This window comes from Podarcis gaigeae, assembly GCF_964106915.1.
Source record: "Podarcis gaigeae genome assembly, chromosome: 6".
In the NCBI taxonomy this organism is placed as follows: domain Eukaryota; kingdom Metazoa; phylum Chordata; class Lepidosauria; order Squamata; family Lacertidae; genus Podarcis; species Podarcis gaigeae.
Window position 1 is genome coordinate 45,803,708 of NC_139682.1, and position 26,724 is coordinate 45,830,431.

General features: G+C 43.3%; 2 protein-coding genes across 2 annotated transcripts in view; one reads left to right on the forward strand and one right to left on the reverse strand.

The window, feature by feature from the left end:
• ETV7 (ETS variant transcription factor 7) overlaps positions 1-26,724 on the reverse strand; it is a 741,840-nt gene that overhangs the window by 364,218 nt on the left and 350,898 nt on the right. The gene's annotated exons all lie outside the window — the stretch shown is intronic.
• On the forward strand, positions 9,303-23,172 carry MLN (motilin). The gene is made up of 5 exons (XM_083746080.1): positions 9,303-9,400; positions 16,849-16,966; positions 17,929-18,033; positions 21,036-21,141; positions 23,060-23,172. The coding sequence occupies exons 1-5, from the start codon at positions 9,318-9,320 to the stop codon at positions 23,065-23,067; spliced, it is 420 nt and encodes a 139-aa protein (XP_083602206.1). The 5' UTR covers positions 9,303-9,317; the 3' UTR covers positions 23,068-23,172.

Below are 26,724 nucleotides of genomic sequence, written 5' to 3' on the forward strand. Positions count from 1 at the left end.
TGTTGTTGTTGTTTATTTTTGCATATTTGAATACTCAGTTGATTTTATATCTTTTTAAGATTTTAGTGCTAGAATTTTATTCTTTAAACAGCTTCAGGATCCGTGGTTGGGAAGTGATCTAAACATTATTTTAATGAAGAAATATTACTACATTGCTACTGCTGTGACAGCGCTAATGAGGGCAGCACCGTCTGTGGGAGTTGGGGGTGGAAGCATTGTTCCTCATCCGTGTGTCAATGCTGAACGAATGGCCGCCCCACTAATCTTCACAAACAAACAAATGCTAATAGTTGCAGATAAATAGTAAGGTTGACAGCACAGAATTTTGCGAATGAAACACGCAACTGTCAATCAAAAATGCTGATAAAATCTAAAGCATCAAAGCCTGATTTAATCCAAATCCTGCTATCAGAAAATCTCCAGGGAATTGTACAGCAGTGAGAACAGCTATTTCTTTTCATTGTACACCTCCCTTACCGTGACAGCTAATATCTACTGACAAGACTTGGGTGGTAAAGTTGAATCCAAGGGTCTCTCACTTGATACCTAGGCAAAATATCCATTGGTTTCTGTAAGAAATCTATGTGAGCAAAAAGACCTTGGTCACTCAGGACTCAGAGAACAGCCTCGTCATTTTTTCTGCTTCCTTTTTTTAAAGCCAATTTTTCATCCTTTGTCAAGAGGGACTTGGGTATCATGCATCATTGTCTTACTCATTTGATTGTACAGGCAACTTACAAAGACATAGTTAATGTCCTTCCTGGTTCTGTGGTATTTTATCTTGTTATGTTTAGCTTAATATATTTCAGTTTGGTATGCTGCTGTTGAGAATGTGCAAGAGGGAAAGGAGGGAAAGAACAAGTAAAATGATTAAAAGTCACCAATGTGCCTGTCAGGTGGCCTGTCAATAGGGATGTGGAAGGAATTCTATTCAGTTTGCATTTAAACCTACCTAATTCGCACTCTCGAAAACAATACAAGACCCAAAACACAGCCATTCTTTGAAATTTATACTCCTCTGAATTTTGCAATGCAGTGCTCCAACCAATGTTTACAAAGATGCATAATGAGGAACACATGTGAAAACAATGTGCAAAATGCATTATATTAGGAGAAATTCCTTGTCAATGCATTAGTCAAAACTGCATATGAATGTGTACCCCCCCCCCGGATAATTTTGCACTAAAATGCTGACAAATATTCATGGGGATTTTTGTAATGCAGATTGCTATCGAAGAGTGGAGAAATAAATTTAAGATTGGAAAAATGAGAAATGGAGAGAACTGGAATTGACAGTTCCATTCATCTATATCTGTAAATGGACCATCTGTATGAGTAAAAGGCAGTTCCCAATATTCTGATTGAGAAGCCCAACCCAGAAAGCAGTTCCCCAAATACCAACACAATAAAGTTCATATGAAATACGAAAGGATCTTCATTGCTTCTTTTCCTTACAAGTGAAACTAAGCATTGCTTGTTTTTCCTACACTTTTACTAAGAGTGGAGTGGTGCTCTCCCCTTTGTTGGTGCTGGGGGCAGGGAGAATAGCACACAAGCTTCTTTCCATTAGCCTCCACTTGTAAAGAGGAATAGCACAGGCCTAGTGGGCATGAAAACCAGCAGTTTTCCAGCTAGTGATAACCACCAGAAAGTCCCCAAATGGGGCACTGGGAGGAATCTGCCAGCTTTGGATCTGCTGGATCCAAAGCCTCATGGATCCCCTGAAGGGTTGAATCTTTGGCCTCCCAACTATACCACTGGCAGAGCAAGAGAGGGAACCCCACCTTTTACCCTGGTCAGCATGAGCTGGCAGAGCTTTGGATGCAGCTGTAGATTTGCCAATCTGCACATCCCCTCATTAGGATTGCTCTGTAAGTTGGGTAGGAACAGATAATGTGGCTTCAGGAGATGAATCCCAAGCCCAGCTGCAAGTGTGCTTGACAGGGTCTATACAACCCAAGCCTGTCTTGCTATTGCCTCTGTCACAGCCCACCCTAGACAAGTAAGGCACACACCTGATACTTAACTCTTTATTGGCAAGAGAAACAATTATCGTAGTTTTCCGTGTATAAGACGCCCCCATGTATAAGACACCCCCTATTTTGGAGGACTCAAATTTAAGAAAATGGGGGGGGGGGAGAGATGGCACAGAGTTGTTGAGCTTTTGGGGGAGGATTGCCCAGAGTTGTTGAGCTTTTTTTTGCAGAGGATTACCTATGGTTCTTGATTGCGGGAAATCGCTCACCCACATGCATCACAAAATCTGCCCCCTCGCCAGCAGAACCTGTCAATCGCCGCCCAATTGCTACAGAGTCAGCCAATCAACACCAGCCATTGACGCAGCAATCAACAACACACCCAATAAACACTGACAGACATGGCAACAACCAATCAAACATCCACCCTATGCACTATCCATGTATAAGATGACCCCCACTTTTTACCAAAACTTTTAAAGAAAAAAACCTTGTCTTATACATGGAGAAGTATGGAACATCAGCTCCCACAGTGCTCTGGATATACATGCACGCACGCTTCTAGTCGCTAGGCAGCTGTCCATGGTCTGGACCCCATGGAGAAGTTGCAGCAACAGCGGGGCCATTCCTTCCGGGTTATATACCTTTGATGGGTTGCATGCCTGAAACCTGAGATTTATCCTGCATGGAAGTCATCACTGCTCTTCCCTTTTCAATCCCCTCCTGGTTCAAGGAGACAGTGGGGTGGGGGAAGGTGAGGACAGTACTAACCCATCCCTCACCTGAACTGTCCCTTTTTCCTCTGCCACATACTGTGCGCCCTGGCCTGGTTGCTGCCTTGCGACCAGCACCCAACCCCATAAATCACTGGCCCCCATTCCTGGGTCATTCTCCTAGCCCCCTGCCTCTACTTCAGAGCCCTGCCAGTCCCTGATACCCTCAGGTGTGGTACCTGGCCTAATGGAGATCAGCCCAGGATTTGGCACCATTCTTATATGGCTTATGAGTGTCAGGTACGCTGAATCAATGTGCCTGTCATTGATCTTCTATCTGAACCAGGAGTACACAGCAGGCTATGTAGCACTCACAGACAGGATGAAACCTCACATCTGATATCCTTCATTATCACATGCCTGGGGCAGCCATTGGCATCTGATTAATGGTGTAGCCAAAGTCAGTTTGTTATTTATGGGGGAGCACAAGATGACAAGATGCCACAATCTGTAGGGGACCATGGTCTCTCATGGAAAATGAATCAGCTCTTGTTAGGATCAGTAAACATTCCCAGCTGAAATTAGGACCAGGATCACAGGGCTTTTGGCATGGATCTGAGAAGACAGGGAAAGTGAGAGTTTAATGTTAATCCAGGAAAGTGACAAACCCCCCACCGAATTCCCCATTAATCTGACATTGCTTTCCCCGGCCAAGAGCCAGAGTACGCAATATGGTCTGAACCCAGCAGGAGTTAAATCTTACTATTGATTGTCTCTTTCCAACCCGGCTATGCTCCAGTGAATTAACATGAATTACATTGCTGAGAAGTTGGGAGAAATGTAACCAGTCTGCAGGGAAGAATAGAAACACAAGTTAAAGGCTGTGCATTTAAAATATTTATGCTGTGAGTGAACATGTATTTAAACCCTCTGAATTTCAAATATTTATGTATGCAGGGGGACAAAATCTAATATTAAGAAAAATGTATTAAAAGTTGCCAAAGGCACTTTTCTTCATTAGCAAAGCTGAACACCCACAGATAGCGGTGGTGGCGGCTGTTGTCCAGAATGCATCTGTGCATTCACTGGCACCAGTTTGCAAATGTTGCTTGGATAAGAATATGCTCTGTTTTACACCACAGATCAAATCATTTGCAAACAGAGGGATTAAAAGTGGAGTTTGGTGTGGGCTTGATCCAGTGGACAAGATGGGTGCCTCTAAAACAAACCTCTGTAAGATGATGTGTCTGCATTACCTAGAATTCTGAGCAAGGTGCTTGCACACACAGTGTTAGAAATCTGTGGTGTAGCTGTGTTTTCCTTGAGTTTGGTTACCAAACGCAGCTTGATATTTAAATAAATGCTAGTTCTCATGAACAGACAGCACATGGGTCCCCACCACACACACAAACCCTTTATGCTGTGATTTATGCACAAATCAACTTAATGAGAGTTGAGCAGAGATGTGCCAAATCACAATTTGTGTTCACAACAAATCATTTGTTAATCATGGTGCAATCAAGAAAAAGCAGCCACCCATGTTAATTGTATTTATTTCTATAGTACCACCTACTCTACATGCTCAGGGATTGCGTGAATTGGTCCTCCATCACCTAACCATCCAAAGACTTGTGGAATTTCAGGAAAAGAGGAGAAGCAACTTGAATATATACAGTAATTTTGGTCCAAGGACTCAATGGCTGAGTTTAGATGGTCTGCAAAAGTTTTATAAACCATGGTTTATGGAGGTGTGGATGAGCACCAAGGCTGTTTGCTCCTCACTCCCCCCTCCTCTAGACTGCCATCCTTCTATTGCACTCTGGGTTCGGCATTAAGAAGAGTTTCCTGTTATATCTGAACCCAGCAACTCAGGGTTCATGCCAGTTAACAAACCAGGAAAATAAGCCAGGATCATAGACAGAACAGATGTCACATCAGCCTGTTCAGATGCAACAGGGAACCCTGGCTTAACTCAAAACAGGCTCTTAATGCAGAAGCCAGCACAACAGGAAGAGGGCCAGGAAGGATTAAGAGAAGGGCACACAGTTATGGTGTTCATTCACAGCTTTGTATGCCGTGGCTAGGAAGCCTTTGCAATCATCTGAATGCATCCACTGGGCAATGGAGATAATCTCCAATAACCATTCTGTTTGAGCATCATGTCATAGGAAGCTACAGACGAGAGTTTTGCCCATCCAGCTTAGGAGTGGGATCTTTGGCCCCCCAGATGTTGCTGAACTACTACTCCCAACAGCCCTTGCAAACATAGCTAATGGCCAGAGATCATGGAAGTTGTAATTCAGAAACTTCTGGAGGGCTAAAGGTTCCCCATGCTTGATATAGCCCATGCGGCTCTCCTGAACCTTTGTCTGAGAAATCTCCCATCACCTGCTATCTGATCCTTTTCTCTGGAGATAGCAGGGACTGGACATGCTCAGTAGCTGATGATGTGGTCAGGCTGTGTTGCTTGCCAACCTCCCTCCTGCTATGTCACTGCTGCAAACCATGACAGAGAGGGTAGCAAGATTGGTGCAGTGCAAACATGCCATTGGAGCCAATCTGGCGCTCCTGCCAGGACATTTGCACCATGCTGCCCATGCTTCCACTTCATTCCTTTCTGTCACAGTATGCAGCAGCAGCAATTTGGCCAGGTAAGCAGCACAGCCCCACTGCACCGTCTGCTACGGCGCTAATCCAAACCTTTGGCCCCAAAACTCAGCTCCATTTAAACTGAAACAGTGAATTTAGCAGTGGATTTCAGGAGCTGTGAGTCTTCCTCCATCAGAAGACTATTGATCTCATCTTCACGTGTTGAAAACAAGCATCGCCTCACTGTAATTAATGATTCCTCGGCAGTTTCCACCAGGTATGTCTTTTGAAGAGCGTTGGTTGTGCTCCAGCAGCAGCTCTACAAACGCATGCCGTGGAAACCACATCGGCATAGTTAATTTGTCCTCTGACATCTAATTGATACAAATATGATTGATCTAACCATTTTATTTTTATTTTTAAAACTGTCCCTCATGCTGGCTGGCAGACACATTTCACTGGCACAAAAAAGGGAGAAAGATATGAAAGTTTTGTGCTTTCAAAGAATGACCTTTCCTGATAATTAATTTGCTGTTCCCAGCACCATCTGCTGTCTCGCAGCCACATCCATCATTGCTGTAAAAAAAATTAAAGCTCAATTAAAATGAAAACTGGTGTCACAAATTCGTCAGGGGAAGGCACAAAGTTCTGAGCAGCAAAGCCATTTGACCCCTCCTGGAGGTTTACATCTGGGCCCCCTTCACAGGATTTACGATAACCTATCATAAATACAAAGGGCTCTGGGGAGTGCCTTAACTACCAGCACATTTCTAGGGTGTGTTTTGATCGAAGATGACATTATTGACTGGGATGATAACTGGGAACGTGTCATAAAACTTGGGCGAAATTCTATAGTTGAACGTGTTTGCATTGAGATGCTGTCAGCCAAAGCAGATGAGGAAAACTCTTTTAAGCAGCCCACGTCTCCAACCCCCTTGTATCTGGAAAGCAGAGAGAATGCTCGGAATCTGTACACAGCAGGAGAAATGTTCCTTGAAATAAATAAATAAAGAATCTGTTATTTATTTGTCATTTATTTTAGATATGTCTGCCCTACGCTTTGGTCAACAAGGCTTCCAGAGCACCTTACAAATGCAATCAAGGATAGATGCAACCGATAATAAATAATTGAGCCAAACAGATAATCATAATAAAAGCAGCAATTAGGGCCAACATCTAAAAGGTTTTTAAAACCCAGGCCATCTGCACTCCACTGTACAGTGTATCAATCAATGGAAGTGGCTGACTGATTAGATAGATAGATGATAGAGATAGATATAGATAGATGATAGATAGATAGATAGATAGATGATAGATAGATAGATGATAGATAGATAGATAGATAGATAGATAGATAGATAGATAGATGATAGATAGATAGATAGATAGATAGATAGATAGATAGATAGATAGATGATAGATAGATGATGATAGATAGATAGATAGATGATAGATAGATAGATAGATAGATAGATAGATAGATAGATAGATAGATAGATAGATAGATAGATGATAGATAGATAGATAGATGATAGATGATAGATAGATAGATGATAGATGATAGATAGATAGATAGATGATAGATAGATAGATAGATGATAGATAGATAGATAGATAGATAGATAGATAGATAGATAGATAGATAGATAATAGATAGATAGATATAGATAGATAGATGATAGATAGATAGATGATAGGTAGTCTCAGAGGAAGTTTGCTACCTTCATACTTTGAAGCATTTTCCCACTCACCTCAGGGCTACACACACTCACTTAGACTAATGAAAGGAAGAAAGCTGAGATTACAGTTTCAAGTGTCTGGGCTTCAAAGAATAGCCCCCCAGGGCAATAGTTCAATAACAGAATGAAATGCAGACTTGGAAGATCTACCCGTTTGTAAGTAACTTTTACCATGTATGCACAAAGCATTAAATAGAAAGGTTCATCATAAATCAGTGTCATGTATGTCTAGGCAAAGTAATCCATGAGGGGGGGGGGAATGAATTGCACACTCCAGATGATGATACATTGAATTAAAAATGTTTATTTGGCACAGCTTTGTGTAAGTAATGTGAGTTATCATTTCTGACAGTGGTAAAGATTTAACTTTCAGAATCTCAGTGTTTACATAATTATGGAGTGACACCTTAATTTTCTGTAATACTTAAAAGATATGGGTAAGTGGTTAAAAAAAATGCTTAAAAGCTGTAATTTTCCACAATTCATCCAAACTGATAAACACTGAAAGACTTCCTTTACAAACAAACATGGATGTACTCTCTGTTGGTATGAAATTCTGCACAGCCTAATTATAGATATTAAGACTTAGCAAATTAAGTAACAGGAAATCAAGCCAGCTACTCTAGAATACAGAGAATGGTCGACAAGATTCACGGGCTTGAAGCCTGGCCCATGTTCTACAGCAAGGAAAGGAAACCCCTTCTTTCAGCCCATGGCCACATTTATTCATGGACAACCTTCCGGGGGGTGGGGGCACATGTCCGTGGTGCTCAGGACCAGATACATGTGTGGCAGGCTACATTACAGCCAAGCAAAAATCACAGGTTTCGACACAGCCACCTCTGCAACCTCTATCCAGTCAAGCAAGAGGCATCATCACGCATTTGAGCCAGACAACAGGCAAGGAGCACATTCAGTTGTGCTCTGGGGACAATGCTGAGGGCTAGATAGAGGGGCTTGAAGGACCACATTTGGCTTTCAAGTCTGAGATTCCCCACCCCTGTTACCCAAAGTCAACTTGGGTTTGTCAGCAAGTATATACTCAACAAGGGACGCAGGTGGCGCTGTGGGTTAAAGCCTCAGCACCTAGGACTTGCCGATCGAAAGGTCGGCAGTTTGAATCCCTGCGGCGGGGTGCGCTCCCGTCGTTCGGTCCCAGCGCCTGCCAACCTAGCAGTTCGAAAGCACCCCCAGGTGCAAGTAGATAAATAGGGACTGCTTACCAGCGGGAAGGTAAACGGCGTTTCCGTGTGCGGCTCTGGCTCGCCAGAGCAGCGATGTCACGCTGGCCACGTGACCCGGAAGTGTCTCCGGACAGCGCTGGCCCCTGGCCTCTTGAGTGAGATGGGCACACAACCCCAGAGTCTGTCAAGACTGGCCCGTATGGGCAGGGGTACCTTTACCTTTACCTTTATATACTCAACAAGGAGCTACAGCCAAGCATGGCATTCTGATGCGTATACCTCTGCATATACTTGTATTTGCAAACATATTTGTTGCATTCACAGTGTACGATTTAAGATGTGCTCCAAAATATGTAATGTTGCATTAAGAGACGCTCAGCAAGAACTTTGTCACTAAGATGAAAAGGCCATTCCTTGAATTCAAATGGCGTTGTGAGTGTTTACAATTATTTAGGATTGTGGATCAAACATTTTAACAAAATCACTGGGAAGGAGGCGAGGACAGCGGCGTAACGTGTGTTGTCAGCACCTGGGGCAAGGCAAGTAATTTGTGCCCCCTAACCCCTAACCTGCCGCCGCTGCCAGCTTCTTCTTGCTGCTGCCTGGGCTGGTCTGGTGTGGTTCTCTCCCGTGCTCAGTGCTGCGCTGGGCGGCCGCTGCACTGTCCCTCCCCCAGATAGCCCCTCGCGCTCTCTCTGCACCGCACGCCTGGCACCCACCCCCTCCACAGTGGGCGGCGACCCAGCGGCTCGGATCGGATTCGCACAGCCAGCACTGCAGTGAGAGAGAGAGAGTGAGCCAGGTAGGGGCAGAGAGCTGCAAGTGCGAGTGCCCCCCCCAGATGTTGCGCCCGGTGCTGCCGGGCCCCCCTGCACCCCCCCCCGCTACGCCACTGGGGGAGGAAAGGGATGGGGATGGAAGCACAGCCAAGAATTCCCAGTGGCAGCAACCAAGGGAAGCAACGCTCCTTGGAAACTCAGGATTCTTACCTGGTCTGTGCAACAAAACCATTTCTATGTCCCTACATTTCCAATCAATCCAATGTATTCAAGGGCCATGAATACTGACAAAGGCTGTTGATGTCATTAGGAGCTGGTAATGGTTATATAAAGGCCAATGAGATCAGACCAGAGAGAAGAACAGACAAGGGGAATCTGCAGAGCACTGTTTCACAGACAAGGAGGCAGCACATTCACTAGGTAAGTATTTCTGCCCATTCATTTCTATGCAATGTAAATCTTCCGTGGAGAGACAGTGGAGTTTAGGGATCTCAGATGTCTCCTTATATGGATATTTCATTCTGTTTTGTGGCCCAGAATGTTCACTCTGTAAGCCCAGGACAACTGAACAAGAATGGGCTTCTGGCTTCTTTCCCTGTGTGAATAATAATTTAAAAAACCATTTTCGATCTCTGTGCAATGTAAGCATACTTTAGAAAATTCTTGACAATGCACAGATCTTCTGTGGAGGCTCAAAGTATGGGTGAATTTCACTCTAGTGATGTCAAGAAAGGCTACCACTGTGTCCACACCAATATTATTACAATGATTGGGACTCTGCAGTTACAACGTCCCATCACATCTGGATCTTCTCAGTGTCACAGTCCACTTTGTGTACCTGATAAATTAAATCCTTACCTATAAAAGCTGATGCCTCATTAAAACAGAGTCTCTGGCACATATGCATTGCTTTTCTATACACTTATCTCTTCTGAACTTTCATTGCTTGTAGTTATAGCCCCCTCCATTGCCCAAATGGTCTTCTGAGCAGTTTATAAGAACAAAAACCATTTTAAAGCAACTATCACATTGCAATGAGGACTGGGGTTAATTTTGGACAGAAGGTCAAATCCAAATATGACTTTTTATTTTATCGTTTTTGGAAAGCTACTTGCATTCCCACATTCTCCCCCTTCTCCCCCATCCCTTACACCAAGTATGGGGAAGCTGTGACCCTCCAAATGTTGTTGCTGGATTCCAGCTCCCATTATCCCTGACCACTGGCCAAGCTGGTTGGGACTGATGGGAGTTGTAGTCCAGCAATACCCAGGGGGTCGCAGAATCCCCATTATCATTCACTGTTCTCAGAGTTTCTATGTCCCATTCTAAGTAGCAGGCACTGCTGTAGAGAAGGGAAATAACAAGCTCCACATTATCATGTAATGCATCTTCTTTAATTAAAATCACCCGGGAGATCTGCAAGGCAATGTGAATTGGCAGCAGCCACACATTTGTGATGCTATGTCGTTTAGCCCCAACACTAAAGCTATATCCAGGCATTTGCCTGAGCACGCAAAATGTTAAACCAGGGAAATGTTAAACTGCTGATGAGGGCACGGGCATGCATGAACTTAAGTACCATCCCCAGTGTCCTCAGGCACAAGCAGGTTGTGCTTCAGATCTTTGCATGATTAGCATGAAGGTCTGAGAAACCTCCATAAGAGTGAGAATCCTGACTTACCACCGTTTCTGATCATGGGGAGAGTTTCTGCTGACTGAACATGGCTAAAAAATTATCATCAATGTGCGTGGCACTTCACAGAGCACAATAGCACAGGTCCCAGCTGCCCCAAGGAGCATACAATCTGAAATCCAACACAAGGGGAACAATAGGGGAAGGCAAGGTAATCATAAACAAAGAAGCAATGTGCAACTCTTTCAAGTTACAGAATTTGGAAAAAGAAGAAAACAGACTATCAAAAATTGCTTAACAGTAGGAACAATGTTGGTCCAAAATAAATGTGATGTTTGACACATTGCTTGCCCTTACATGGTTGATTTTTTTCCTCAACAAAAAGCTGAATTGGGGGACCTTGATATTATGGGCAGAGACCTTTAACCCTTTGCCCCCACCAGTTTCCCACTTGGAATTGTTCACCCCCACACCTGCTATTTTCAATAGGAAGAAATCCCTCCTTGACACTGATGGGAGTTTTATTCCCATTGCGAAAGGCAGGCATGGGAAACAGTCTGATTTCAACCCCAGGCCATGACGTGGACAAAGGGTTAACACTCCCATGCCTCCCTGACCTGGTCCGAATTCAGCTCCCCCTCCCCAAGTTGCCTATTTGTTAAAGAAAAATGAACCTGGCAAATGTTATGTCTAGTTTGGCTCCCCAATTCTAATCTTTCTGGGTAGAGGAGAGGGGAAAAAGCAAATGTTTAAACAAAAGAGACAGTGCTTCCTACAATTCCTTCTCTGCCTCCACATTAATTTCCCCCTTGTTTTGTACCTATGTGCACGATGACACCTGGAAAAAATGGTCAGAGAAAGGGAATCAGGCCCCGAAGATGTCCAATTTTGAATCACACCTTTTCAAAATGTTACCAGTGCAGCTAATTTACAAACAGCAAACACACTATTCGCCTTGGGAGGCACCGAGCTGCAGTGTTAATGTTTGAAAGACGTGCCCTGCTTGCAAAACAAGGAAGGGGCAATCCGTAGTCTCACCAATCAAACAACAGAAAAACTAGGGGCTCTTTCCCCGGTAGCAGAGAAACAGCGAGGCTAGTCAAGAGCAAGGGGGAAGCTAACTGGCTTTGAGGCTCTGCAGTGTTATGCTGAAATTACAAATAAAGTAGCACGAAAGCACAATCATGCAAAGGTAACGTTGTGCAAAGAAAGAGAGGCAGATTGTGTTATATAGATCTGGGCAGCACCCTTTCAAATCATAGCAAACCACACTTCCCTCAACCTTATGGTGCAATTGGCTCGAAGCAGAATCCACAAATTTACTCTGGGGTTCTGGTCCCTAGCAACAATTTGCAGGCATGACAGCTGGTCAGGAAATAGAATATATGCTGCTGCTTCTTTTTTTACCTGATGAAAAATGTCGACCTTTTGTCTCTCTTCCTATTCAAGGAAGACATTTTATTTTAATCTTTTAGAAACTGGACGTTTTCCGGTTTCTGATGTGCTGTGCACACTGTGTCCATGGAAATGATGCACAGCCAAATGTGCAGCAGAATGGAAACAAAGCTCATCAACACTGGGTTCAAAAATAGCCAAAATAATAGTTCTGAACTGTCAGGTTCTTGGGGGGGGGGGAGGACTAAACACAGCAATTATTTAAAGAAATGGGTTTATTTAAGGGCACCATTTGAAATGAATGAAGGTGGCTCCAAATGTTCCAACGAAGGATGGAAGTGCTAATGTAAAAAGAAGATAATGGCAGCGGTTAAGTGGTTTGCAAATAAAGAGCACATGCAAAATAGTGATTTATTGGAATCTGTTGGTTCCCAGTAGCAATCGGAGGGGGTTGGAGGGGGGCACTAATTGGCACAAACAGTGCATTACGAACTAAATATGCAAATGACTGCTTTTTCTCCCACTGAATATACAGATACAGGTGCAGGAGTTCCAGGATCGTGGCAACAGCTCCATGAGAGAAGTAGGGACTAAAAAAAGTATAACTTCCTCCCTGACATGCTCCCACTAGCCCAGTTTTTGTGTGACTTGTTGAAGACTGGCTAGAGTCTACTATTAGAGCAACAAAAGCTCAGTCTTCCTTTGCACCTGGCTGCTCAGTGCCAAATTAGACGCTGCATGTGTAAGTGTGTAACAAACTCCTAGTGGCCCTTTCATATCCACCCACCTGCAGAGAATGCAGCTTTGTGAAGGAATGATGTGGTGTTGGGGCCAGTGGGTGCTTACCCCTTTCCTTGTCAGCTACCTCTCCACTCTACATTGGCCTCCAAGCTGCTTTATCATCTGCAGGATTTCAAAGGGGTATTTGCCCCTGCAAATATGCATTGCGAGCCTTATGGTAGGATCACAAAAAAATCTGCTTTATATAGCCAGACCATTGATCCATCTAGATCAGTATTGTCCACATTGGAAACAGTTCTTCAATGTTTCAGAGAGTTGTGAGCAGGGCTGGGCAGCCCATAAGGCAGACAGAGGCAGCTGCCCTAGTGGCAGAATCTGCCCCACGGATGCCCCACCTGCCCCTGCTGCCACTGGAGAAGTGAGGAGAAGAAGCGGCAGCTTCTGGTGAGATCTCATGAGATCTCGTGGAACTCTCGTGAGATTTTGCTGGAAGCCACCACCATGCAACCCTGGTAAGCAAGGCTTTGATGGGAGAGGTGGCGGGGGGGGGGGGAGTGCCTCAGGTGGTGAAATGGGACGGGCCTCTCCCAGTAGTGAGGGGTTTAATGTAGGATAGTTCCATTTAGGCAGCTTGCTATAAAAGAAACTGACTGCAGGCTGAGATTTTTTAAGCCTTTGACTCCGGACTGCTTCTCCTAGGCTCTGCCCCTATTGGAGAACTTCAAATTCTTAAAGGCTGAACCCTCTGGTTTGAAGAAAGGTGCTTCTCTTCCATTCTATGCCCTCCTGTCTGATGTGTGCCCTGCACTGCTGGACCAGTGAGGTAGTGTGGGAGGCATTTGGTTCCTCAGTCTCATGGGAAGGTGCCCTTGAGGATTCTGGCTCTGGTTCTACAAGCCCTGGTGTAATGAAAGGTTCTTCTGGGGACTTCTAGTGGTCTCCTGACGTTGAGCAGTCTATTTAGAACCCTGCTCCTTGATCTAGCTCCTTAGCTGGTGCCTCTGCAACCTCCAGTTCTGTGCCTGAATTGTTGCTGGATTCAGGGATCATAACACCTTGTGCATCTGTAGCCATGCAGTTGTTGTGACACAATTTCCTTTATTGTTCTGCATTTGAACATGTGATCTGGACCAGTATCTATATCGGGATGGAAAGCCTGTGGTCCTCTAAATATTGTTGGACACCAACTACCGTTATCCCCAACTAATGACCATGCTGACTGGGGCAGTGAGAGTTAGAGGTCTGCAACATCTGAAGGGCCACAGCCTCCCTATTTCTGATCTAGATAGAACATGATCCAGGAATAGAACTGAAACCCACCTCATCCATGTTAAAGGTGTAATTACATCAGATACTTCTCAGGTTTGTGCTCTTGTGTGCAGTCAGAAATGTGCATTGTGCACAATGTGGTGCAACATTTCTTGCACTAGCTTTTCAACTTTTCATGTGAGTACTGCAGCACATCCTGGGCGACCCTGCAGCACCTGAGCAGATAGGTGTGAGATCAAGATTTCTGGGTGCAATGAAAATTTTGGATTTTTGATGTACTAAATTAAAGTACTCCCCCAAAACTCCACAGAGGAATGTCATATAAATGGCACCATGCTCAGTTCTTTTTCATCTTCCATGCCCTAATACATCTGGGTAATAAATGCACCAGAAGAATTAGTTTTTAGGTGCTGTACAATATTGGTTTCAGATCCTGCACAATTTTATTGGTACATAAAGGCTTGGTTTAGAACTAAATCTGACCCAAGAGCAATACTTGAATAATGCCAAAAGCACTTTTAAAAAAATTAATTAAGTCTCAGGATAAAAATGAGCAAAGCTTCTAAGTACTTGGACCATGCTTCATTAAATTTGTTCAACAAAGAGCATTTAATAATTAAAAGGCTCTTGAATGTTTACATAAATCCTCCTTGTGATGTGGTATTGCTGTCCAGTCAAGTCGAAAACTGGTTTACAGCAGCCCCTTAAAGTCAGGCTCCCATAGAGTGAGAGTGACAAACCATGTTCTTAGCTCTGTACAACCTATCAAGGTTTATTAAGGAGCTCAGTGCACCAATGGGAATTGACCAGATGAGCTTATTAGGTCTCTTATAAGATTAGGGACTGTGACACAGCTGTCTGATTCTTTTCTTCCCCTCTGTGAAGCTTATGGAGGAAAAGAAAAAGAGGGGAATTACAATAATACTAATAGGAAAAGCAATATGTTTCTCTGCCAAGAGCTTTCTCATCAGGGGACAAATGGTAAGGAGGAAAGATGCAAAACCCTCATGCACATTCCCGTACTTGAATGACTAGATTTCTGAAACACAGCTATAAATCTACAGCATAGCTAGCAATATTGAACAGCAATTTAAAACTCCTGGAGATTTGGTTATAAATGCAGTAGGTTATTTCCTTATAACAAGCCAGTGGTGTTGGTCAACTGTTTTAAAAGCTTTCTGTCAATACCCCTGGGTTTTGATGTTATCTAGTAGCTAGAGAAGAAACACAACCAAGGTCTTCCCAAGTCCTTGTTTCAGCTAAGAAGAAGAAGAAGAAGAAGAAGAAGAAGAAGAAGAAGAAGAAGAAGAAGAAGAAGAAAGTCAGCATTCTGATGTGCCAGCGAGCACAGGTCAGCTTTCTCAAATGGATCTTGAGATGCTGCCCACAGGTGTTGGGAATAATGGCACCAAGAAGCAAGAAGAGGTAACACAGGAGCACACAAGCCCCATGCTCACAGAAGTGGAAATGGCTGTGTGTGAATCCACTTGGCATGTGAGCAAAGAAGTCTGTGAAGGTTGTCTGGGTTGTGTTCCAGCACTTTGCATCTTGAGTCATCCAGTTGCCATTTCCCGAGGAGCATGAATTTGAATGCTACACAAACAGTGCACTCCTGTGTGTGTGTATACTCAGAAGTAAGCCCCCGTTGAGTTTAATGTGGTTTATTATTGAGTGGGTATAGGACTGCAGCTTTATGCTCTCAAACCATTAGAAGAAGTCCAGAGTCAATTCCCTTACCTATACAGTTGCTCTGATGACTTACTTTCTGGAATATGAATGGCCACTGAGAAAAGAGGTGGGTTTTTTATTAGGCAAAAGATGTAGTTCCAGATACACTTTACTGCATCACATTCCTGCTTCATTATCTCAATTCTAGCAAGCAAAGTCCTAAGCAATATAATAGCAGTTTCAGATGGTGTGCAGTTTCGCCTGTAAATTGTAGATTTATGAACGTTTTTCAGCTGACTTGCTGAATAACTAATAAGTGCTTATTAATCATCAGCCATCAGATCATATTTTGCTCTCCCTATATACTGCTTTCCATGTTCTAAACAGGGAACCAGCTTTCTATTTCAGCTTTTAGAGCAAGGGTAGGGGACCTGTTGCCCCCAAACATTTTTGAATTCCAGCTCCATCATCCCTGCCCACTGGCCACACTGGCTAGGGTTGAAGGAATTTAGATTTCCACATGAGAAGAGCCACAGGTTCCCCATTCCTGCTTAAGAGCCCGGGTTACCAAACACTTCTTTGTTGTATTATGCTGTGTTACATGGCAATTCTGACTAACATATTTAACAGAGGAGGGGTGGTAATATTTTTAAGTGCTTTCCATTTTGTTCTTACTGGGTGTTATATTTCAGCTTGCTGTGCCTTGTCCCTAAATTATGTGTGATGAAGAGTGAGATGGAAATCACATAAATAAAAATAAAATAATCTGGTATTTGGCCCAGTGTTGCCAAACTATAACTCTTACCAAACCTGGCTATTGGTCATGCTTGCTGGGGCTGGTGGAAGTTGTAGTAGAGTGGCATCGGGATGTTCAAAGGTTTCACATTCCTGGTGTAGAGGACTGGAAAACCTATAGTGGGACACATGGGCATCACTTTTGTGCAAGATTCTTTGCAGCTCTGGCTGGTTGAGCTGCCACAATCATGTCCATCCGACCTCGCCAGAGAGTGCCGCTCAGCCTTAACTGTGACCATAATTTCTGGCATGTAGATTCTCATTGTGGAAAAGACCACACAAACCTGGATTGGAAAGTCACATGTGGTATCTGGCAAGTCTATGACCAATCACATATATTTTTATTTTATTTTTTGGCATGCTTTAGGATGGTTCCAAGAAAGGTGGTGGTAACTCTTCTGTTCCTCTACATGGTAGCCATGCTGGCTAAACAGAGTGAAGGGTATCTCGCCTTCTACACTCCTGATGACTTCAGAAAAATGCAGGTTGGTATCTGGAAAACAGTGTGCCAGTGCTCAGGAAATGCCACAACTCAATGTTAACATGCATGATTTGTATACAAAAGGTCCCAGGTTCAGTCTTGGGCATCTCCAGACAGGGCTGGAATTAAGTTCCTGTCTGAATCATCAGAGAGCTACTGCCAGTCTACTGAGTTTCTTATGTTCCTAAGACAGAATTAGAAAGAGTACCGGGAAGTCTTATATGCTCACCATTCTGCAACTGTTTCTCCACCTCCTGTTTGGCATGATCCATGGTGATGTCCACCACCAATGGAAATTCTGGCCCAAGCCCACAGTAGTTCAATAAGCCCAGGAACAGACAGAAAATTAAGGCAAGTTCAGGACCCTGGATAAGGGTGAAGCTGCTGGTTCAGAACCATGGACAGAAAATGCAAGCTGTCTCAGCAGTGTTTTAGAACAGCTGGCAAAGTTCTACAGTCTGACCCACATAGTCCATGAGTGCCAGATCTTGCCAGTTAAAACGCCAGTGCCTTTTGCTGCAGCTGTTGGCTTTTTCTAGACAGTGGGGTTTCAAGCTGTGGGGACTGCTTTGGAGAAAGCTCATCAAGGCTCTCCTGATCCTCAGAAGAGCCTGTGATCCAATAATCAGAGTAATGTAGCAGTGATATCTTCTCGGGGTTCAAGGAATGAGATGTGGACCCCAGTGCCATCGGACTTAAATTCAAAGGACCATGGAGTGGAACAAGCTTCTCCTTGGAAATGATGTTGTAGGAAGTCTTTGCATCTGGAGAATTTTGGTTCAGGGCAGTGACACTGCTCAAGCAGTGAGCTTTAGCCAGATTTTGTTGACAATGATGCTGTGACCAGTTGCTATTGCCTGTCACCATTGTTATATTCATTTGAAATGGCAACATAGCCAACTTGGTTCTCATACAGTGACCCACCCCAAAGTGCCATTCTTAATATCTCTTGTCGTTTGGCCCTAGGAGAAAGAGAGGAACCGAGCACAGAAGAAATCTCTGACTTTGCAGCAGCAATCAGACACAGGAGATTTTCCTGAGCTGTCAGAAGATGAAGGACAGATCATCAAGGTAAATTGTGCTCCAAATTATGCCAACCATTACACTGATGACACCCAGCTCTATTTCTCTTTTGCACCTTAATTATGAGAGGCCATGACTTTTTTAAAACAGTGCCTAGATGCAGTGGTGGGCTGGATGAGATTGAATCCTGGTAAGACAGAGACTATATGAGTGAGTCTGTGGACTACAACTGGGATTGGACCGGAAGCTACAGATGGTGCAGAATGCTGCAGCCAAGTTGCTGAATGAAGCACATAGATGTGCACATATGATACCTGTGCTGGGGGGGGGGGGTCCAAACTTAGTTGTATACCATTCATGAACTTTTTGTCCTGGCTTTCCCTGAACCATAAGGTTATACTCTTTTTATGTGATTCAATTCCCTTGATTTTTGCATTATTTGCTTTTCTGTGGTTTTAGGCTGCTGCGTTTTGATACTGCTTGTTTCTTGTATTGTATACTACTTAGAGATTTTAAAAGTATTAAGTGGCTTACAAATACTTTTAAACAAACAAACAAGACAGGTACAGGCAGGTAGTTCTTCTAACATATGAGACAAAGCATCACACTGATTAGCAGGTAAAATGCTGATGAAGAGGCAAGCTTATTTCAATTCTCATTGGGCAGAATCTGTGCTTTCATTGGTAAAAATTCACTGTTGTCCTCACTTCTCTGTAACGTTTTATTATTAGTTTGTATCATCCATCCAACGTCTTGCAAGATTGCAAGATTCCAAGGGAATCTGTGGGACAATCTATCAATTTCATACAAATGCTATTATTACAACAAACTGTTATAAGAATTTTAAGGTCATATATTTAAAAAATGTTCATAATTGTATATATAAACCACATGTCTGAAACCCCACAGATTAGGTCCTGAACAAATTGACCTCAAATATTTCTCTGCAAGGTCAAAGTGGGAAACCTCCCCATTGTCTCTTTCCTCACAAATCCTATCTTAAGGGCACATTCAAGATATGAACAGGGTGTGAGCCTGTGACCTGTGACCTAGATTCAGGAATTAAGTAGTTATAATAACAAAAGAGTGACCAAAACCCAGATAATGCAATCAGGTTACTTGCCAGACAGGAGATAAACAACACACTCAGATTTCTGTTGTAGACCACCTTTTCTGTGATGTAGATATGATGTATCTGGGGGGTGGTCCTGGGCTACACCCCTTCTGCGATGTATGTATGAAGTTTCTGGGGGTGGTCTTAGACTCCAGGGCAGGCAATTTAAAATGTCTGTATAAGGGCTGGCATGCATTGGTCTGGGTCCCTCCTCTCTCCTGCATGTGGGGGGAGCACCCTGTTGCAACAGCTTTAATAAAGATCAGGCTGACTAGCTGCTTTGCTTCTCCATATTCTCTGGTTGGTCTCTGTTATTTTCTCCTACCGCTAGAGAACCTACAAAAGGACTCTATATGGGCTCATGGGTACCCCATAAGGGAAAAGGGGCTTTTTTTACTTATATCAAAACTATCACTTAGTCCCTAGAATGGCACTAGAGCTGAATGAAAGAGAAATTATCAAAAATCACTAGTAAAATATGACTGTTATTTTCCTCTTATTTGAATGAAGTTGACTCATTCCCTTAAACAATCTAAATGAAAGTAGGAAAATGGCTTGAGAACAGTCTGAAATACCGGTTTATATTTGTTGAAATGTTGTGCCTACATAAAAGGTGTGTGCTCTAATGTGTTGTATACAGCTGCAATCCTAACAGGATGTGATACAGTCAAGTCAACTAATCACACATACAAATTGGCCTTTTTAAGAATTACAAAGCTACAAAGGCTTCAGGAGCTGTCCTGCCTAGCTACTATTGTGAATTACAACTTAGCTTAGGAAATTGTCTCCCCCAACCACCAACTTACTGATTAACTGCAACACTTGCTTCAGATCTACAGTTTATGCATCTCTCATCTACTTCATTGTTTAGTCTCCTTTATAATCTTTAATATATTTTATGTTCATATTGTGATGTGAAGTTTCCACTAACTCTTCCAGAAGCAACACTATGTTAATGGCAAACCTCAAAAATGTAGACAGGTGTCTTGAGCTTCAAGGCCAAATTTACCTCCACATCCCTCTCACTGATCTTACTGCAAGCAAAGGTGTTCTGAAAATGGAAATGGCTGTGGCTCAGGAGTAGAACAAAAAGTTCCAGGTTTAATCCTTGATGATTTCAGGCGGGGCTGGGAGAAACCCCTGCCTAAAGCCATGAAGAGAAGCTTTCAGCCAGTGTGGACAATACCAAATTGATGGACCAGTGGTCTAACGCAGGATAATGTGGCTTCCCATGTCCCTAAAGTATAGGTACTACCCTCTGTTCAGTATTGGCAAGCCTTAGTAAATGAAGACCTATTTGTAGCTAAGTAATTTTATAAATTAAGCTTGTCCAACCACTCAAGACCTGTGATCAAGTTCCCATCTATCTCAAATTTACCACACCAAAATCTTCATTATTCTAATCCATTTGGCTGGATTGCCTATTGGAAGTGCTTTAAAATCATGAAACTGGGTAGCATAACTAAATATGGAGTTTATATTATTTAAGTTTGCTCCCAGAAGTCTTATCCTGCAGTTCTGTATTTCAGGAATTTGTCTGCATCCATGCAGACCGGATATTTCCTTATGTGACATTCTTGACATATTTTAATTTAAGGCCTATGGTTCAACCACAATCCAGATCAGAGTTCCACTGATTTCACATGGTGCTGCTCATGGTGTACTGGACTGCAGCGTTCAGCTTTTAAAAACTTGATAAATTGTCAAGACTTACAAGATGAGAAACAACTGGCATTGGCTTTTGCAACCTCCCTTTCAATGAGTGACTTAATCCTGCTCCACAGGTCACAAAGTCAAATGCTAAAATACTGGATCAGGAAATACCTTTAAGCAATAACAAATGATCCAACACTAATGATTCCTTCAGCGTGTGTGAGGCAGAAAGTTGTGGAAACATTGCTTTTTCTTTGCATGTTAACCCTGCTTTTCTTCACAGCTGATTGCTCCAGTAGAAATAGGAATACATCTGTCCAAACAGCTGGAAAAATATCAAGATGTCCTGAAGGAACTCCTAACAGAGATGTTACCCGATACTCAGAATGGTACGATATTATCTGTCTCTCCCTTTCCTTGGAAGTCCTCGGGGCAGAAATTCCAGGAATAGCTTTTGTGTCGTGTTGACTCGTTTTTAGAAAACTCCTGACCAAAGATCATAAATCCTTCTTCTATCAGCAGTGATTGCAGTCAAGAAAAAGTACACCCCAGCGACATTTTTCATTGGCACAAAGCTTCTCCACTTAGGGCTCATCCACGTGGCCTTTTGTCCTACTGCTTTCCTCCAGGGAAAACCACTCCTTTGGCACTCAATCAGAGCAAACAGCAATATGGGTATCCACTCGATTGACATTTGCTCCAGTTTAGCACTAAAGATCGGGTTTTCCTTGAGTAAAGGAGTGAGGCAAGGGGGAAACCACTCAGACCCATGCCTAGGTAAAAGGTAGAGGACCCCTGGATGGTTAAGTCCAGGCAAAGGCGACTATGGGGTTGCAGCGCTCATCTCGTTTTCTGGCCAAGGGAATCGGTGTATGTCCACAGACAGTTTTCCGGGTCATGTGGCCAGCATGACTAAACCGCTACTGGAGGATCATGACAAGTGCCAGAGAGCATGGAAACACAGTTTACCTTCCCGCCACAGTGGTATCTACTTGCACTAGTATGCTTTCAAACTGCTAGGTTGGCAGAAGCTGGGACAGAGCAATGGGAGCTCACCCCGTCATGGGCATTCAAACCGGGGATTCAGCAAGCCCAAGAGACTCAGTGGTTTAGACCACAGTGCCACCTCCGTCAGGTTTTCCTTGGGTAAAGGAGCGAGGCAAGGGGGAAACCACTCAGATCCATGCCTAGAAAGTATGGGTCAAGCAAAAAAAAACCTGCATGGACCTGTGGCAATACATCAGCTACTGGAAAATTGTATATGTGACCAAAAAAAAAACACCCTACCATTGTTCTGTGCCCATTTTTATCAACTGTTGAGTTGCTCTCCTATATTGCACTTCTGTGGCAAACCTGGAGTTTTGTGTGATTATGATACGCAATGAATCAAGGGCTTCAGACTGGACTATGCATTATTTTCATGTGAGCTATTCCTGTTTCTCTCTGGAACTGATAATAGACTTGGAAATGAATTACACTGTGGGCTTGTAAAAAGATATTGCTGTTAATAACTCTTTAGGATTGCTTATCTTTCAGCCTTGAAATCAAAGGGAGTTTATGTACATGAGCTTGGGCACGATCAGAGAGCCTCATCTCGCTGAAAAGTTCCAAGCTATGCAAAGCGGGAATGGGGAATTAAAATACTAGTCCCAGGATTCTACTGAATAGCTAAAGACATTTGGATAGGATGTGACAAAATATTCAAATTACCTCTGCATCCGTAACTGGAGCCAGGTACTCAAAGACATGTGCCAACTTAGCTCTTTTGAAAATTTAATTAAAATCTCAGAATATCGTAATCAGAACTGCCAATAGCCTAATAGAGTAGGATTGTAGTCTGTCCTACACATGTGGGTGAGCAGGGCTTACTACTGCTGTTTGAAAATGCAGATCAGTTTAACATCATAGACATGTTTAGCCATTCCCCCAGAAATGCAGCATCTTAAATCACACATGCAACTCCCCACTCCCTTGTCTCTGCACATGTTCCTCTTTAGACCGCCAGGCAATTAACACCAAGGTCTGTAGAGGGTTTCAAAGTGCATTTAGTTGAACACACTAAGAAACCTCCCTACCCTCAAGAACATTATCCACAGTTTATGACCTCGTTTGTTCCAGCAAACCTCTGAATAACACCATGTAATTATCACAGAGAATTGTTACGATAATCTACTTAGTTTCAAACCATTTTTATTGTTGAAACCACCTTTTGTTTCTTCATTTGATGGATTAAGAAAATCCAAATTTGATCTTGTACAGTATCGATTCACAAACTTACATTGTTGTTTCTGTCTCCTCTCTTTATAGTTAATTGATGTTCTCGGAATGAGAAGACAAGAGCGAAAGACTAAACTGCAAATTTGCAAGGTTCCACTTAACAGAAAGGCTGTCAGGAGTGGGGGATAATACTTATGCAAGATAATAAAGCATGAAACTTAAATATATGATTAGTTTGTTCAAAGTTCATTTGAAAAGACTGACCCAAATGACATCTGAGAACATGAAAGGAAGATGTCACTACAAGTCACTCTGCATATGTAACATACATTAACTTCCTTCCACCAACATCAAAATACTTTGCAAATCCCAAGCAATTAAGAGCTTGTCCTCTGTACCATTCTCAGGGCCTAATGTATTATGCTGATTATAATGAGGCATAAAGTCCTAGTGTCAGCAACTTCAGGAAGAGAGGAAAGCTTGCCTGTGCATATTTACAGTTGGACGCGGGTGGCGCTGTGGTCTAAACCACAGAGCCTAGGACTTGCTGATCAGAAGGATGGTGGATCGAATCCCCGTGACGGGGTGAGCTCCAGTTGCTCGGTCCCTGCTTCTGCCAACCTAGCAGTTCGAAAGCATGTCAAAGTGCAAGTAAATAAATAGGTACCGCTCTGGCGGGAAGGTAAACAGTGATTTAGTGCGCTGCTCTGGTTCACCAGAAGCAGCTTAGTCATGCTGGCCACATGACCCGGAAGCTGTATGCCGGCTCCCTCGGCCAATAAAGCAAGATGAGCACCGAAACCCCAGAGTTGTCCGCCACTGGACCTAACGGTCAGGGATCCCTTTACAGTTGTGCTAGTAAATGGCGCTTGAGTCCTAAACCCATCCTGACATACCATTCTTATTTCTCAACTCATGTATATGCTATAAAACAGCTTTGCAGGCCACCAAAGTGCCACATCTTATCAGTGCCAGATTTACGTATAAGCTAAATAAGCTATAGCTTAGGGCCCCACTCTCTTGAGGGCCCCAAAAATTACCATATAGCATATATTCAACACAAAAAAACAGCGACAATTTGTTGTTGACAAAGGAAAGCTGAACATATAATGGGCCCTATTACCTTCAGTAGCTTAAAGGTAAAGGGAACCCTGGCCATTAGGTCCAGTCCTGGCCGTCTCTGGGGTTGCGGCGCTCATCTCGCTTTATTGGCCACGGGAGCCGGATTGCAGCTTCTGGGTCATGTGGCCAGCATGACCAAGCCGCAGAAACGCCGTTTACCTTCCCGCCAGAGTGGTACCTATTGATCTACTTTGACGTGCTTTCGAACTGCTAGGTTGGCAGGAGCAGGGACCGAGCAACAGGAGCTCACCCCGTCACGGGGATTCGAACCGCCAACCTTCTGATTGGCAAGTCCTAGGCTCTGTGGTTTTGACCACAGCGCCACCCGCATCCCTTTCAGTAGCTTAGGGCCTCATTATACCTAAATCTGGCCTTGCGTCTTATGCTCCCATTTGCAAATGCTGGACTAGGAAAGTCAAGTTGATGGGTCAGAGAGATGAGGACCTAAAGTGTGGTTTGTCGTGGACAGTGGATTCTATGCTTTTCTGAACTCTCATAATGCTTTACCAGTATTCTGAGTTAAATAATGAAAACTAACTAAAGGTTTTGAAAACATGCCATACAATTTGCTGTCAAGAATCCACAACTATCCATCCCTGCCTATTTTCCCCACAAAGCACCAAGGTCCCATACAATCTCATTATACTCTGCTTTCAGCCGAAACATTAGTGAGCTTGTTAGACTGTGGAACAGGGAAGTTAAGAGGGAAGAAAAGAGGGTGTCACAGTTATGGAGAGATCTTTCATCCTTCACCTGGCAAGAGTCCTGACTTCTAAACTTTCCTTCAGCTAATAAGGAACATTGTCCTGCTTCCTGACTGATCCCATGAACCTTCACACCAGAAATAACTGTGTATGCTCATATTACATTACAGAGCTAGGGTATCACAGTGGTAGAATGTCCCTGGCTCAAATTTCACTGCAGCGATAAGCTCACTGCACCTTTAGGGAAACTGCTATTGTGCCAGCCTCCACACACAATCCTGCCCTGCCTTTACAAAACTATCTTATAAATTATTGAGCTACAATATGTGAACCATTTAAATGTGTGATACCAATGTTAACGAGTATCTTTGGCACTTCAAGCTGACCCAAGATGTTAGGTCAATGTCATCAGATGGGCTGACAAAAGGCCAACAGCTACCATCCTAAGATGTGCCATTGTGGTGTCATGCAAAGCTATTGCATAGTATGTTCATGGGTGTGGAGAGATAGGGCAGCATGTCAGAATGGATTCCGGGCTCAAGCACCTTTCCAAAGATATTTCCACTATTGTTGAGCCAGCTGAATCAACCCTGCACATCAGACTCTCAACACCAAGTGGTGACCAAAGAATAGTTTTGCTTCTAGTGGCCAATAGTATAGCAGGACAAACCTCCCCTACTTGTCTCACAGTGGATGCCAAATACACATTTTGAAATCAATTTTCACAGCTGTGTGCAATAATAATAATAATAATAATAATAATAATAAAAAAAAAATTACTTATACCCCGCCCATCTGGCCAGGCCTACCCAGCCAATCTGGGTGGCTCCCAACAGAATATTAAAAACACGATAAAATATCAAACATTAAAACTTCCCTAAACAGGGAAGAAATGAGGTGTTATGTTAACCACGTGTGACTTTCCATGAACATGCAATTCACCAGAGTATCAACTCTATATCGTTATTACAAGCTCTCAGCTTTCTAGGCTTCCCTCATGTCTTCCCCTGCCAACATGGTTTGCCTGGTGTTATAGGATCTAGGAATGCACACTGGTGCTTATTTCAACCCTGTAAACAAATCTGCTGGAGGAAAACTTAGATATGCTTCAATTTTACATTAATTGCTAGCCACTTAAAGGCATGACATTTGACGAAGAGCTGTCACTCTCTAGGTGGCACACGCTCTTAAAAGCAGCAAGGTTTGAAAGGTGGAGTGGGGGAGAGAGAGAAGCACCGTGACAAATGATATGTGTGACACAGATTCAATTCCAATCCAATTTAGTACTTCCAAGTTAATGTGAATTCTTCTGTCACTCTGAATCATTGAGCGAGCTCAAATATTGCTGCCAAAATGGCATACATGCCATTCGATCAGCTCTGCACTTTGCTATGGATGCCAGTCTCAACGAGAACCCTCCGAGGATCTAATTGATTCCTATGGTCACCAATGGTGGACACCGTTTCCATATTAACTGAACAGCATTCACATATATTTTCACTCTTCATTGTTAAGGTAATATGCATACAAGGATTGCTTTGGTAAGGGGGGAACCAATGCAGAGAGAATTTGAGCAGACAGAACATTTCTGGATTCTTTCCTATTGATATGGCATCACCCAGAATCTGCTTTTCTAGAGCACTTTTTCCTGGAAGTGAGTTGTTTTGAAGGATGCAACATGCATTGCAATAATGTATGCACACAATTAGAATGGGTCAGTATCTCAGGCTGTTAACCAGAAGGTTGGTGGTTTGAGCCCCTGCAGTGATGGCTGTAGGATTCCTGCATTGGACTACATGACTCTTGGAATCCCTTCCAAATCTACAGTTCTATGGTACCTGCAAATAAGTCCCACTGAGCTTCAAGAGCCTTATTTCAGACCAGACATGTGTGGGATTCTGCTGTTATAAATGCAGCCTAATTTCAAAA